Source organism: Melozone crissalis, unplaced genomic scaffold, assembly GCF_028551555.1.
Source record: "Melozone crissalis strain CALT ecotype California unplaced genomic scaffold, PUWL_Pcris_2 ptg000155l_1, whole genome shotgun sequence".
Lineage (NCBI taxonomy): Eukaryota > Metazoa > Chordata > Aves > Passeriformes > Passerellidae > Melozone > Melozone crissalis.
Window position 1 is genome coordinate 1,162,678 of NW_026535926.1, and position 16,861 is coordinate 1,179,538.

General features: G+C 42.7%; 1 protein-coding gene across 1 annotated transcript in view; it reads left to right on the forward strand.

Moving 5' to 3' along the window:
• The window catches only part of LOC128948752 (inositol polyphosphate 4-phosphatase type II-like), a 175,177-nt gene that overhangs the window by 99,527 nt on the left and 58,789 nt on the right, over positions 1-16,861 (forward strand). The window contains exons 8-10 of the mRNA XM_054293515.1: positions 8,936-9,066; positions 12,106-12,210; positions 15,443-15,551. Of these exons, the coding sequence (XP_054149490.1) occupies positions 8,936-9,066; positions 12,106-12,210; positions 15,443-15,551 (345 nt within the window). The remainder of the gene's footprint in view (positions 1-8,935; positions 9,067-12,105; positions 12,211-15,442; positions 15,552-16,861) is intronic.

Below are 16,861 nucleotides of genomic sequence, written 5' to 3' on the forward strand. Positions count from 1 at the left end.
AGAAGCTGCCCCCGTTGCCGGGCCCCCAACACCCGGGTCCGGCAGAAGATCAACAGCCACCCACCCCTGCCACCTCTGTGGCAAGACAGGGCATTGGATGCCTCAATGCCAGATGCGATTAGATTATTTGGAGTATAGAAGGAAGCGGGAAAAGGAGGAGAGTAAGGGCACAAAAAACTAGGCCTGGAGCGCAGCCCCTCCCTGCGCGAAGACAAAAATGCGGCAGGCCACTTAACAACAAGCGGGGAGGGAGGAGACGACAGAGAGCTGCCGTACACACTGCCGGATTTGTCTTACTTAGTACCAGACTTGACACATACCTGTGGTATTCAGCCTACACCTGCGCTTGACACCATGTCCTCTGTCCCTACAGGCTGCAGCTAACTAGGGACTTCTATCTCCCTAGTAGTGACATGCAGCTGGTGTCTGTCGACCTGCAACACCCGGGTCGCTGGAGGAAACTTGGACGTTGCAGGTGGACAGTCGTCGGGGACACAAAGCACACACCGCGAGACATTCACATCGTCCCTGGTCTAGTAACTACCGACCGGGACCGTTTCGCGGTAGGGCTGTACTGTGTCCGACCCCCACTCTTCCTCCCTAAGGGACAGATCATTGCCCAGGCTATTCCGGTTCCAGATAAAGATAATTGGAAGAACTCCGTGGAGAAGACATCGCCTCCGACAGTAGCCTGGGCACAGCTGGTGGGGAGGGAGAAGCCCCGCCTGACTTGTCAGCTCTCGTTGGGAGGGGACAGAAAGATCGTGAGGGGTCTTTTGGACACAGGTGCGGATGTGACGATCATTCCCTCTCGGGAGTGGCCGTCACATTGGGACTTGCAAAGCGCTGCGGGCACAATCTCAGGTGTTGGGGGCCTTCAATTGGCCAATCAATCTAAGAGCATTGTGCAAATTAAGGGGCCCGATGGGCAGTTGGCCTCTATACGCCCGTTCGTTTTAGATTATACCGAGCCTCTCTGGGGAAGGGACCTACTAGCCCAGCGGGGAGCCAGAATTGACCTCCCAAAGGCTCCCCAGGTTTTTCGGGCAGTGGCCACTGAGGAGCGCCAGACCTGGAAGCTGAATTGGCTGTCAGATAAACCAGTACAGGTCTTGCAGTGGCCACTCAACAAGCAAAAATTAAAAGCGCTCAATGAGCTCATTCAGGAGCAGTTACTGAAAGGCCACCTGGTGGAGACAATGTCACCTTGGAACTCCCCAGTGTTTGTCATTAAGAAGCCTAATAAGGACAAGTGGCGGCTCCTGACCGACCTCCGCCAAATTAACGAACAAATAATGGACATGGGTCCTCTTCAGCCAGGGATGCCTTCCCCAGCAATGCTCCCCCAAAACTGGAATTTGGCAGTTATAGATATAAAAGATGGTTTTTTCCAGATTCCCCTGCACCCAGACGATGCCCCGCGCTTTGCGTTCACGGTTCCATCCATCAATCGTGAGTCCCCAGCCAAGCGCTATCATTGGCGAATGCTTCCGCAAGGCCTAAAGAACAGCCCTGTGATCTGCCAATGGTATGTCGCTTTGCTGCTGTCACCCATACGTACAGCCCTCGGGGATGCCGTCATCATTCACCATTACATGGACGACATCCTCGTGTGTGCACCCGACCACAGTCTGCTTGCCCACGCGCTTGACCTGACAACCAATGCGTTGGTTGCTGCAGGGTTCGAGCTCCAGCAGGACAAAATTCAGCGGATGCCACCTTGGAAATACCTGGGCCTCGAAATCACAAAGCGGACCATTGTTCCGCAGAAATTGGCTATTAGGACAAAAGTCCGGAGCCTAGCGGATGTCCATCAGCTGTGTGGGTCTTTAAATTGGGTGAGACCCTGGCTAGGCATTTCAACTGAAGACCTAGCCCCCCTTTTCAATTTGTTGAAAGGGGGAGAGGGGCTGAGTTCCCCTAGGGCTCTCACCCCAGAGGCAGGGGTGGCTTTGGAGAAGATACAGAAAGTTATTTTGGCCAGGCAGGCCCACCGTTACCATCCGGGCCTGCCCTTCAAATTTATTATACTGAGAAAATTGCCACATCTCCATGGCGTGATACACCAGTGGGACACCAGTGTAAAGGACCAGGGGCTGGGTGACCCCCTCTTAATTATAGAGTGGGTGTTTCTCAGCCACCATCGGTCCAAAAGAATGACACGGCCACAGGAGTTGGTAGCCGAACTGATCCTCAAAGCAAGATCGAGGATCAGGGAGCTGGCGGGGTGTGATTTCGCATGCATACATATCCCAATTAAATTAGAATCAGGACAACTCAAATTAAAGACCTTTGAAGAACTGCTGCAAACTAATGAATATCTTCAGCTTGCACTCGACAGCTACACCGGGCGCATCGCAGTAGATCGGCCGGCCCACAAATTATTCAATTCGGAGTTTAAATTATCGCTGAAAAAGGTTCAGAGCAGGAAGCTGCTGGATGCCTTGACAGTTTTCACAGATGCGTCTGGAGCATCCCACAAGTCAGTAATGACTTGGAAAGATTCTCAGACTCAGCAGTGGGAGACTGATGTTGTTGCTGTGGAGGGCTCTCCACAAGTTGCTGAGTTGGACGCAGTCGTCAGGGCATTCCAGAGGTTCCCTGGGCCTTCTAATTTGGTTACAGATTCTGCATATGTCGCAGGTGTAGTGTCTCAAGCTGAGTCTGCGGTTCTTCAAGAGGTCACCAGCAAAAGATTATTTGAGTTGCTTAACAGGCTCGTCGAGCTAGTCTCCCACCGCGAGCACCCTTTTTATGTTATGCATGTGAGATCACATACTGATCTGCCCGGGTTTATTGCGGAAGGCAACCGTTGTGCCGACTCTCTGGCCGCGGCTGCTGTTACGCAGGCCCCTCTCCCAGACGTGTTCGGCCAGGCTAAGATCAGTCACCAACTTTTCCATCAGAATGCGCCTGGCCTGGTCCGGCAGTTCAGTCTGACACAGGATCAGGCCAAGGCGATAGTGGCCACATGTCCCCAATGCCAACAAGATCAGATGCCTACTGTGGCCTCAGGGGCCAATCCCCGAGGTTTGGCGAGCTGCGAAGTGTGGCAGATGGACGTGACGCATGTCCCATCTTTTGGTCGATTGTGTTACGTCCATGTCTCAGTTGATACCTTCTCTGGGGCTATCTATGCTTCTGCCCACACAGGTGAAAAGGCAGCGGATGTGCAGAAGCATCTGCTTCAGGCATTCGCTGTCTTGGGCATCCCTAGGGCCCTAAAAACAGATAATGGCCCTGCGTATACCTCCAAGGAGCTGCGGAGCTTCCTGCAGCAATGGGGAGTAGTCCATATGACTGGCATCCCCTATTCCCCAACAGGCCAAGCCATGGTGGAGAGGGCCCACCAGAGCTTTAAGAAGATCTTATCCCGGCAACAACCGGCGATGAAGGTGGAGACCCCCCACGTCCGGCTGTCAAGGGCATTGTACACGCTTAACTTTCTAAATTGCTCTTTTGACAGCCAAAATCCTCCAGTGGTCCGGCACTTTGGCAGTCACCAGCAGCTGCAGCCTAAAGCCAGGCCACCGGTTTTTGTAAAAGATCCGGAGACCTGGCGGACGGAGGGCCCCTTTGACCTGGTGACCTGGGGGAGGGGATATGCCTGCGTGTCCACTTCCTCAGGCCCCAGGTGGATTCCATCTAAGTGGGTCAGGCCCTTCGTCCCGAAACAGAGGACTAAGAAGGAGGCAGTACCACAAGTCCGGCAAGCTTGTTGGCGTTGGCGGAGGAAACCACACCATCAATCTTTGTCTTTCTTTCCAGATCTTCCCCCAGTTACAGAAGAGCCCTCTCCTCCAGCTTCTCCTCCACCCCTTGACCTCCTATGTCATGTTTCCTCCCATTCACCCCCTGCTCCAGCTCTTACCCCCCTGTATGTTTTACTTAAACTGGTTGTTTGGAGAAGAACCATTTTTGTGAATTCATCATACTTTTACTATCTTATCTCATTTCAGTTACATCTCCCCCATGGCCCCCGTTTCAACATCGCTGACTCCCATCCCTAGCCTGCTAATGGCGATCATGACGACCTGCGGACTCCTTTTGCCACCTTCGGAGCCGTGGGTCATCCCCCAGCGGAAAGTCAACGTCTGGCGTGCCTTGGCTCAATCGTTAGGACAGGACAGTATATGCCTAGACACCGGCGCAGCAGAGGACCCGATGTCGCCTTGTGGGGATCCCTTTCTCTCCAGGCGAGTTTCTCCCTGCCTTCTAAAGTGCCTTTAATGCTATCCTAGCCCAGAGCCTCACTATCCTCCCCAGTTGTGATTCCTCCAACGCCTGGAGAGACGGAGTGAGCAGGCTAGATCCTGCACCCTCCGAGCCCACAGAGTTACATTTCCTCGGTTCGACCAATGCATCAATTTGCTTTCAGTTTGATTATACAATCACCCCCGTCGAGAGGGGTAGTGAGGTAGTGCTACAGTCCAAGTTAGAATACCAAGCTAAGCAGTGGTGTAAGGCTGTCCTAAAGATCCTCGGCCCCACCACTACCAGACGGACCCCTTACTCCCTTCCCCGAGGCGTGTTTTTAATTGTGGCGACCGGGCGTGGGCAGGCATCCCCTCTGGCCTGGTCGGAAGGGCCGTGCACTTTTGGCCGGCTGACACTGTTTACCCCCAACGTCACTCAAATTATCAATTGGAAGAAGACAAACATCACATCTAAATTGGCTAGACCTAAAAGAGATCTCAAGGATCTCATTGAGGATTGTGATGATGAAATTACTCATTGGTCACACTCAAAATCCGTCGCCTTTACCATCTTGTTGCCTTGGGTATCGGTGGCGAAGGCTCTAGGTGAATTGGGCTGTCTAGAGTGTTGGGTGGCTAAACAAGCAAATTTTACTTCGGCCGCGCTCTACGACCTCCTCACAGACGAGGAAATAACAAGGAAGGCGACACTCCAAAACAGAGCAGCAATAGATTTTCTATTGCTGCTCCATCATCATCACTGTGAGGAGTTTGAGGGCCTCTGCTGCCTGAACCTATCCTCTCGAGCCGAGGACGCCAGACATTCCATCAAGAGGCTGCAAGACCTTGTCCATCAGGTCAAGCAAGAAACCTCTGACTGGCTGGGGGACATTTTCAAGGGTTGGGGCCTCAGCGGGTGGGCCGGTTCCATAATAGAATCTGTTTGCAAGGTTGTTCTGAGTTAATTAGTACTTTTAGTTTTCATTATTTTGATCCGCGGTTTGGTCCAGAGACTAATGGTCAGAGATACCTCAGCATCTGTCAACCATGCCGCAGTCCCGTCGGACAAGCCCATCGAGCTGGAAGACCTCTCCTCGGAGGCCGAAGAAGCTACAGATGAGGAAGGGGCGACCGCACCGTCCTTCGACCACCCAGGGGCGGGCGGATTCCAGCTCGAAGAAAGCGAGGCCTGGCCAGACCAGCCGCGAGATCCTGAATTTTAAGTTTCTGTGGACTTCCCGTTCTTTTTATTTTATTTGTTAAGAAACGGGGAGATGTTGTAGTGTGTTTTTAAGTTTCTTGTTTTGTTCCCCCATTTTAGGTATTATTCTCTCCCTGTTCTTTGTAAGATGGTTCTTCCCCCTCCAGTTTTCCCGCCACAGAGTCTTTGGCAGTTATGTTACCACGGTTACCCCTGTCCCCCTTATTTGTCAGTCTCTCAAGTTACATAACTGCTCCTCCCTTATCCCACCATATAAGTAAAGTTTTCCTCCTCCCTGGGCCCAGTCAATCACCCCCCACTCCTCCCTGCTTTCAAGAACATTCTTCTCTCTGGGGGTCATAGTTGGCTGGCGTCCCAGGGCCCCTCCTTATTGGATAAGTTCTTGTGTCAGTTTTCTTATGTACCTCCCCACATGTTCCCCTATTGGTTAGCTGGGCTTCCCCTCCCGTCTCCACCCCTTCCCTGTAAAACTCTGTCTCCCCCCCGTGTTCGGGGCCATTTTTGCTGTGGGTTTTTCCACCTGTTGGTTTGCCCTGTGCTGCATGTGGGCTCTTCAATAAACTGACGTTTTACCCCCAGCAAGTGGTCGCCTCCTCTCTCGTCTCGTCCAGCGCGAACCCAAGTCCGCAATCCAGCCCAGCCCGAGGCCAGGACGCCAAGGGGGGCTGGCCTCAGATGCGCAGGGGCGTCGGCCGCTTTACCCCTTCAGCTAGCCGGACTTAGGGCCGTGTACGCCCTCGCGCACTGATGTTTTGCAAAAGTAGATTTCAGAAGCTCATTTTGCTTAGCGGAGGCCAAAATCACTTAGTCTTCTAGGTTTTGAATTTGTCATGTTTGCTTTACTAGGAAACACATCATTAGATTTTTGAAGCTGTATGTATAAAAAATTGCTACTTGGCCTTCATACAGCATTTTCAGCTTATGTGCTTTTTAATAGCACAATTGTTGTTTGACACAGTTACTGGTTGAAGTGGATTTTTAAAGTTATTCAATGAAATAAGTTAACATTAAAGTATTAAAATATTATTAAAAATTTCAACAATTGTATTAGTGTGAACTGTAAACTTTTTCAAAAATGGAAAATATTATGGTTTTTCCACTCTGTGTACTTTTAGAAAAGGCCTTTCATGTAATAATAATAAAGCTTGGTACTGTGGAGTATTGTTGATGGAGTTTAGATATAGAAAAGACAACTCTTTTTTCATTCATAACTCAGAATTTTATGGAGTCAACAACAGCAGTGATAAACTGTAAAAAGACCACGAGACATAAATCCAATTTAAATGCTCTGTCTTCTATAATTTCATTAGAAAAAGAAATAGATATAAAGTGAGGCTATGAGACTGTTTTCTATGGAAGTGTCTGCCATATAATCCTGTTTTCTAATGGTTTTGATTTTGCTGGAGTTTAAAATGCAAATAAATTCAGAAATCGTAGTCTTTAAAATTTCCACGCTGTGTATGCTCTAGATTGCTATAGCGCTGTACTCTCACTTTAAGCATTGTTGATGTGTCTTTTTTTGCCACATATTGAAGACTGAATTTTTACTTCATTGATTTGTACATGTTTCTGAGGAGAAACAAATACCAACCTTGTCACCAGTAATGGGGACAGGATTTGATATTTCTTGAAGACCTATTAAAATTAATATTCCCATTGCTATTGATGTCAGTGGAGTTAACTCTCAAACTTCAGTTTGAGACCAGCAGCTCCAGGCATGAGCTTAGATGGAGGCAGGGATGTAGTTCTTGGATAGAATACTCTATTCCTATACAGAAGGAGTAGTAAAGTTTTGGAAGCCAGCCAGGTCCAAACATTGTTGCTAAAACTATTAAATCAGACACCATAAATATTAAGGGCCAAAACATTATCGCTGCACATAAACAAAATTGCATACCCTGACAAATTTTACACATTTTGCTGAGAAGGAAGCCCTAAGATTTTAATTGAAAGGGAACCTCATGTTATACTGCTAAAAACTGGCAAAGAAAATGGTCCCTGAGAATGTTTGGTTTATCCTCTTAAATCCCTTCGTGACAGATTGTTCTTATGCTACAGCATTACCAGTTTGTATTGCTGGAGGAAAGTTTAATTGGTTCAGCTTCAGGAGCAATTAAATGGCAGAAAGTAATAATATCGTTAACATAGACTGTCAGCAAGTCCATGTGTTGTGTCTTTGTTTCCATGTTGATATTTTCAAGAACATGTACAAATGCAATGCTTTAATTCCGCTTCCAGTGCAGTCTCTCTGGTTTTGATTGTCACCTACACCAGGAGCAGAGGTCTGCCTATGGAGCTTGTTCTGACTGCACTGCTCACACTAATGCAAAGCTAATAATGATGGGGAAAGCACCACCAGTGTGTTGCTGTTCCATTTAAGAAGTCATTTTAAGGCTTTTTTGACTAATGGTCAGATCTGCTGCTCACATAAGTGAGCTCTGTGTTCCTGCGCTGCAAGCTCACTGGTCCTTTCCTCCCTCTTTCCACCTCTTCTACCCTATTTTTGCTTTTTCTTACATAATTTTTCTGTATGCAAGAACTGTCTTCTGGAAGACTTTTTGGAGACTTCCAAGAATTACAGTGGAACACTCTTCTTGATGCTCCAAGGAAAATAATGAAAACTGGTTGTGTTGCAAACATTTTCTCCTGTTAAATTCCAGATGTTTGAAGACTGACTGAAGATCTTTTATTTTCCTTAAAAGCAGGTCCCACAAAATGGCTTTGGGAGAGATACAGGAGAAACTTCCTCTGCAAGAGGAAAAACCAAACAGAAAGCCCAAAATACTAAGCTTGTTTGTGCAGGAAATTCAGATGATCTCTATTTCACTCAGGTCAGCTCTCAGGAGTGTACAGGAAAACTGATAATTTACTAAAGGATTTCCTTTTGGATTTCCAGTGACCTGTTTGGTTACCACAGCAGTACTTTTTTGACCTGATGAACACTGGACATGACATTTTAGGGAGCAGGTGTTGGGATTTTTTGTGTATATTTTGTTTTGAATCCTGAAGAAATGTGGTGAGAGCTGATGTGTTGATTAAACTGAATTTGTAGAAACACTGCTAGAAATATGTGTTTATGAAATGTTTATGAAAGTATACAAAGAGTAGTGCATCAAAACAACCATACTGAAAGTTTTGCAGGAAAAAGAAACTTTATATTCTTTCCAATGTTGTTTAATATCTCTTGAGATAAAGTTACTTGCTCTGAGCACAACTCTCTGGAGCCTGGAAGCCTTCTTTCCTTCATGAAAGAAGTGGTATTTCATTTTGAAGGTTACTGCATTTATACCAGATGAGTTTTGAGCACAAAAGTTACTGCATTATCTACTGACATAATTTATTGTTTACTTGTAAAAGAGAGATGAAAAGCAGATCTCACAAGCAGTCCGAAAACGGATTTTATTTCAATTAGAAATCTTTCTGATGTTTTGTAGCAAACTTGTTTTAGATTAATTTGGATGAACCTTGATAGATTAATGAGTTAATTAGCGCCTTCCCTTTTTGCTTTTTGGTACAGGAATCAGGAGCTTAAAGACCTGGGAGAGCTTGCTCCTCACTGGGACAACATGCGCAAAAGTGTAATTGCTCACTGTGATCAGTTGCTGAGCATGTACCAGGACACTCTGGCAGAGCTTGGGAAGCATACAGGTGGGAATCTGTGATTTTATCTGGAACCTTTCAGAGCTTACTAGATTGTTAGCTATAAAATACTGGCATATTCAGTGGGAATAAAATACATAAAAATCTTAGAATCAAAGGATGGTTTGGATTGGAAGGGACCTTAAAGATTATCAAGTTCTAGCCCACCTGGACCAGGTTACTCAAACTCCCATCCAGCCTGGCCTTGAATACTTCCAGCAATGGGGCATCCCCAGCTCCTCTGGGCAGCCTGTTCCAGTGTCTCACCTCCCTCCACATTAAAGAATTTCTTCCTTATGTCTAATCCAGATCTCCTCATTTAAGTTTGAATCCCCTTGTCCTGTCATCACATGATCTTGTAGAAAGTCCCGCTCCAGCTTTTATTGTAAGCTCCCTCCAGGTACTGAGGCAGTAAGGTTGCAATTGCATCAGCCTGAAATCTCTTTCCCAAGCTGAACTGTTCCAATCAGCATCTCTGTGGCCTCCTCTGGACTCACTCCAGCAGGTCTGTGTCCCTCCTGCGCTGGGAGCCCAGAGCTGGATGCAGAGATCTTGGTCACAGAAAAGGAGAAATCCGATTTGAGTGTATTAAAAAAAACCAGTCTCTAACTGAAAGTCACCTTTTTGAAAGCAGTCGGTCAGCTGCTTAAATATTTGGTGGGGGAAAAAGCTCTTGTGTTGCACTAAATGTTGTATAATTATTTCCATTTTGTTGGCAGAAGTGACGTTTCTTGTATTTATGATTGTTTGTCATCATCAGAATATCCCAGTTCCAATTTTGGCATCTACTGTCTAGCCCAGTATGGCACTTCCTGATTCTGTTTTAAATAGTATCTATATGTATTTTCAATCTTTGCCTAATTAATCTTGAAAGCGCTCCATAAAGTGTCGTAAACAAGCCAATAAATATAGATAATGACAGATCCAATGTAATAATTATAACATTCAGGAAGATATTGAGGGGACATTTTGAGATTTTAAAAAACAGACAATATAATCTCTTAAACATAAACCCTGCAAGACCTGTGTTGTGCAAAGTGGCTTTCTAAAGGGTTTATAATGTTAAAGGACCCATCTTAATTGGGTCTTGAGAGAAATAATGTGGTCCTGGGAAACTGAGGTCATCCGGGAGGAGCAAATCAGCACATGTAAAAGAGAAAGGGACATTAATCAGAAAACAAAGCAGTCTAATACAAGATTGTATACAAGATCAGAAAAGCAAGCCAGACATAGATTTGATTTAATACTGTAGTTGAACAAATAGTTACGTTGGGAGCACGTTGAAATTCAAGTACTTATGAAGTAGAAATTGCTAAGATTAGGGATGTGAGTACAATTTTAATTCAGACTTTTCAGGTCAACATATTTCAAGGCATGCCAAAAACCATTTTGCTGTTCAGTGTAGCCAGTGCAGGTGTCTTTCTTCATCCTAAAACATCGCCTGAGTTTGTGTTGAATTGTTCAGAAGGGCAGATGGCACCTGCAAATAAAATTTCTCCAAAATATGCTCATGCTTCCCCAGCACAATAATCTCACGTTGGGCTTTTTGAGTGATACCCACTTGAACTCAACCAAACTATTTGGGAATTTAGTGGAGAAGGCTGTTAGGAGACCACCTAATTTCTTTTTGAAGTTGAGAGATTGCTGTGGAAGTATGAGGAAGCCACATTAGTGTTAGACAGCAATTTTGGTTTACCAGCATATTTATTGAAAATGGATGTTTAAGAAAGTTAAAACTATTTCAGATTTGAGTTGTTTTGGCAAACACTTTTATCCTCAGTTATGGGAGAATTTGAGAGAATGTAAAGCATTTTATTGTAAGGAAATATACCAGGAAGATATAAGTGTTAGGAAACAAAAAGCCCAGTAATTTCAGGTAACTCTAAAGCACAGATTTGGTGATATTGGGAGGGAGTGGAACTTTGAAAATTATTTGTTTGTTTCAATCTGCATCATGGGATTTCCTGTCTAATCTAAAATTTTGACTCCTGGCTGTGCTCTTCATCTGTATTAAATTATAATTTAAAGTTCCTAACTTAGGGAGCAGCCTGAGCATGCTTGGCTGGTCTGGAGCATCGTTGGTGCCCTCTGGCAGAGTGGTTTATATTGGGAGGCTCAGTGCTCAGTCCTGTGGCAGTTTCAACAGATAAACACTAGCAAGTCTTGATTGGGCAAGCAAAAAACAATTTAAAATATTTTCTTTATCTTTTTATGTGTTTGCTTCAAAAAAAGGCTGAACCTTGGCAAAACTTATTTAAAAATTCCATCTGAGTGAGAGGAATTTTAGTTCTAGTAATTAATAGTTGGCGAAATGATAGAATGTTGGAAAAGTGGCCTAGGTGAACGTTGGGCTGCCTGAGTTAGAAGACTAGGCCACCTCTCTTTCCTAATCTACACCCTTTTATTTTATACAGATTCTGTATTAAATGTGTTCAGGTAAATTATATTTTAATGCTGTCGGACTTTAATTATTTTTCTTTACGCTACCAAAAAACTACTCAAATTCTAATGTTTTGGAAATATACAGCCATATTAATTTGTTTTGTTTTGTTTTTCCAAGGCATCATGCCTCCTCTGAACAAATATATAGCTTTTCTTAAGATAGTTTGTGTTTCTTTATTTGACCTTTCTAGGAAGAACGCATAGCCTATTCAATACAATACTTTTCTTCAAAGAAAATAATCTTACTTGGAAAAATGCAGTGCCATCATAGCTCTGTAACCTCGCAGTTTTAGCACAGAATATACACAATGCACATTAACTGCTGCGTTGTCTCCAGCAGACTACAGACTGATTTCAGACAGCAGGGAAGAGTATCTGTCTCCCAGAATAAAACAGTTAGATTGCTCTGTGAATTAAATGCTGCTTTGCTGCTTCCAGTATGGATACATGCTGAGACTCAGTGAACATTTCATCTCCTAATATATAATTATCCATTGAAGGTAAATTAAAGACAACTCCTCACATACAAGTATTGTCTCCCATTAAAAGGAATACAAAAACATCTGGGTAGTTAAGACAATGATTCTTTAAACTTTTGTTTTTCAGGTTCTTCCTTTAAATCAAGCTGTAGCAAAGGAGAAAAAACACTAGAATTCATCCCAATAAATCTTCATCTGCAAAGAATGCATGTGCATAGTCCTCGATTGAAAGGTAAAGAAATTCCCCAAGTATGACTAAGTGTGCTTTGAAACACAGTTTCACTGAAATCTAGAAATCACATCCAAAGTCAAAGCTCTGCAAGGAATTTCCCTGCCTCGTCTTCTGATGCCACAAGTTGTGGACAATTACTGCACATCTTGGAAAACTAGGGGCTGGTTAACTAAATTTCTTCCAAGTTCTTTTCTAAAAACAGATTCCAAGAATGTGCTCATGTTGTTCCTATGACACTTCAAGCAAATAAGTAAATGGAGAATATGTGCTATTTTGGCTCAGTGTTGAGTGAAAATACTGCAAACTTCCAACATCCCCTGGAAAGGGGGATAACTTTCTCTAACATGGTCTGTGGTTCTTTTTAACACAGAATTCTGTTGTTGCCACTTGCATATGATTTTAGCAGCTTCCTTTACAGATCAAAGATCATATTGATACATATATATGACCAAATGGCACAGTGAATAATTTGTTGATCAATTGAGATCTGATAAATTTGCTGTAACTACAAACACAGAAATTACATTCTGATACGGTTTTTGCCTTATTAATACACTCTGCATCTAAGATTGTAAAACAGGAAATAAAAACAGTGGTAAATTTCCTGTTTTGTACTGTGTGAGTATACATCCACTTCTAAATTGGGACACAGGGGCTTCCAATTATCTGTTAGATATTTGTTGGTTCAATATTTTGTTATTTGTTTTACTAAAAAACTGTGCCTCCAAATATTTCTACAAGATGGGGATTTATAGTGACATAATGTGATAACACAGATTTTAATTTAATGTTTTCAAGTTAATTAATTAACTGAAAAGGATTTTTAGGTTTGTAATGGGGGCCAGAAGCTTAACGTTGTCTTTTCAACAAAACCTCTTTGTGAACAGGACACTGTTCTATTTGCTAAATAAAAAGAGAATTTGAGTGAAATCTGTGACTTACTTAAGCACCCACAACTTTTACAGTACTGGAGTTTTGTTTTGCTTTTTAATGAATTTTCTCCCTTCTTCTCCAAAACCATTTTGCTTTGCACACATCATTAATTGATAATCAAAAAGAGTACAGGAAGAGATAAATGTTAGAATTGTTCTAGTTGTCTTCCAAATTTGGATCTTCAAATTATAAAACTCTGCCTCTGTTAGTTAACTGATGTTCTTCCCTGTGTCTTGTATTAGATATATGCAGGCTAAGCAGTTTGCAGCAATTGCTAATTGATCTGGAATAGGCAGCACTTCGATATGAAGTTGGTCTTTCTCAGCTCATGCTTTGCTTGGCATATATCAAAGGACACCTGGAATATAACCAGGAGAATGATACTGGAAGGGGAAGAATAAAAATTCATGGAGGTGGCATTTAAACAAGCTAATGATCCATGGAGGTGTCATTAGCCCTTACACTATCAGATATCTTAATTTTGGGAATGCAAGATAGGTTTTTATCCCATCTATTGTATATACACATTGGTATGTGGGTTTTTTTGTGTTTGACATGTATAATAATAGGTTTGCTTTTCCTGAACTTTTGTTTGGGTTGTCATTGAGTACTGAAATGGAAGAGAAAGTGTGCTTAAGCTTTCAGTAGGAGTAGCTTTGAGGAAAAATACTGTTTTCCTATGGGTCAATGGTATCCTTATCCATTTGATAAACCCCACATTGTGCTCTGTTCATCATACTAGAGAACTTAAATCTGTATATTGACATAGCTTTGCTTTTGTTTCTGTTTGCAATATGTGCTTGTTTTAAATAGATTTGGTGAACTGAAGTGGTTTTTGTTTTGCATCTGGCCAGTTTAAGACACTGACTGCCTCCTCCTCCTCCTTATTGTCAAGTATCAGTGGAGTCCTAATAGCTGAAGAATATGTATTAGTGATAATCTGTATAAAGACCTAAAAGAATGGGCTATTTAAGAACCTTGAGGCTCACCTTAGGCAAATGAAATTATGTCACTTCTCCTTTTAAGTGGATATTGAAGAGTCACCAACTCATTAGAGCTCAAATCAATTTGAGCAAATGTGTTCTGAGATTCAGCTCAGGAAGTAAGGCATAGTTCATTAACTGTGAATCATTTGTACAGTGCTCATGCTTCTGGGCATATTTATCATCACAATGCAAGTTCTATTTTAGGAGAGGTCTAGATTTTAATTTACATGGGAAACTTCTTTGAGGAATAAAACAGTTCTCAAAAAACATCCTGTAACGTTTCCTTTAGAAATGCATTTTAAAGATGAGGCATTCGGAACTGCACTTTTGTACCTCCAGTAAGTTCAGGTACAAAACAGGTACTTACTGTAAATGTAAATTTTTAAACTTAGAAAAAAATAGTTATGTGGTGTGGGATGTAATTAAATCTTCATCTCCACCCTGAGAATCAATCACGAGCTCTTTGAAAAATGATGTTTCACCTCCAGTTCTGTAAGCATATATCCACAAAAAGAATTCATCCCCTATGTCATAAGGCACCAGGTATATACAGAAAGAGACAACAGATTGTTTTCTCAGCAAGCATTTCATTAGTATGATTTATTTCCTATTCTGGTAGCTTCTCAACTGACTTTGTGTTTATAAACATATATAAGAAGTGTATATCCTAGAGCAGGGCTCACCAATTCAGCATTAAACACCATTATATCTGAAAGTACAGTAGCATTACATCCGAACAAATTGAAGCTAGAAAAGGAATAGGGATTTTTACTAGCCTAATTGACTTCTCTGGGAATGCAGTGAGTTTGTTGTCATTTGAAATCTTTTAATCAAGATTAGATGCCTAAACAAAGAGATGCCTTCACTCAACCAAGAGACAAGCTTGATGCAGGAATTATTAGCTGTGATTCAGTAGTCTCTATTATTCAGTCAGACTATTCCATCAAAATGGTCTCTTTTGACTCTAAAATGCTTGAACATGACTACAAGTTAAATAATGAAAGGGGCAATAGAGTGGAATACGCAATGGGCCAATTTACTTGTCAGCTTTGTAAACTGCAGAGCTGGAATATTCTTCTACTCAGTGGCACATAATTTACATATAGCCATAAATCAAATGAACTTTTTAAAGTGTGCAGTGGCTGTATAGAAAGATTGATTAGCTCTTGGGCCTTCTTGGGACATGGATTATCAATTATTCCCTGGAAATTATATAGACTTGTCCTTACTTTTTGTGGAATAGATGTCATAGTGTTTCCATGATTTAGGGATAGAAGCATTCAGATGTCTGTGTTCCTCTGTTCCCATTCCAGATGCTCTGTATGATGTTATCACTGTGGGAGCCCCAGAAGCACATTTCCAAGGATTTAAGAATGGTGGTCTCCGGAAACTGCTGAGTAAATTTGAGGCTGAAAGACGAAAGTAAGTATTCTTTCCAACAGCTGGGAAAATACCATTAAGGTTGCATTAAAATGCTATAAGCTCACTGAATAACAAAACAGTTTATCCTGCTGAATGAATGGAAGATTAAAATCTGGTAGGATTGAACACTGCATTCATAAAATATTCCCCTTTTTTCCCCTGCTTTGATGAAAATTGAAACACGCTCTAGTTCTTGTGTTAAGACCAATTTTGAGTAAACACAGGAAATTACCTCAAGCTGTGCTGCAGGGTGTTCAGGTTGGGAGGATTTCTTCATGTAAAGGGTTTTTGTGCATTGGGACTTGTGGTGGAGTCATCATCCCTGGAAGTGCTCAAGAAAAGGCAGGACTCGGCACTCGGTGCTGCGGTTTAGTTGATATGGGGGTTGTTCTGTCAAAGGTTGGACTCGATGATCTTGGAGGTCCTCTGCAACCTTAATGGTTCAAAATTATGATTTTTTTTCCTTGTATTTTAGGAAGCTGGAGGTATATCAGTACTTGAAAACCTGCTGTTCAGAATGAGCGATCTCTTTGGCAATTCTTGTGCTAAGAGGAATGTATCTGTAGACAATTTTTAAATACAGAAATTGTAACTTAAGGTAGCAGCTTTATTTCTGACAGGCCTGGGTGTATGCTAAGGTAGAAGTATTTTTAGTACGCTGTGAAAAAACAAACTACTCTTATTCTTCAGAAAGCCAAAATAAGACTAATCAAAAATAAAGGTTTCAGTTTATTGTGGAGCTCAAATGCTTTGTTCACTGTTGAACATGCGCCAAAGTGTTAGTCACATCTTTTCCTAAGAATTGGATGTATTTGTGTTTGTTGCTGTGGCTGTTCAGATTTTTTCAGTAGTTGTGACTGCTCAGTGCTCCAGCTGATGGTGCCAACTGCAGTGTTACAGCATTCCAAAGGGAAAGCAGGGAGGGAGTGCTCTGATCTAAATTACCATGACAGTCCACAGCAAATTAATTCCATTATAGTCAATGCTCAAAAAAGTTTCATGGATAAAATATCATAGAGAATAAAAGGGAAATTATTCAATTCTTCTGTTGACTTCTAGGTTGAATAGGAGCTGGCATTAATATTAACATCAAACAAAACCCAGCAGATCTAGTTGCTTTGAAAGCTGTATTATTGAGGGGGTCTTGCTTGCCCTACACAGTATAAAAACCCTGTTAAATCTTCGAAAAGCTTTCATTTCCCTGACCACCTCTGATGCTGAAACCTGCCAATGAAACACGTACATCATGTTGATCACATAAGACGCATCGAGAAACTCGGTGTTAATATTCTGCTGTCAGCAAACTGGTA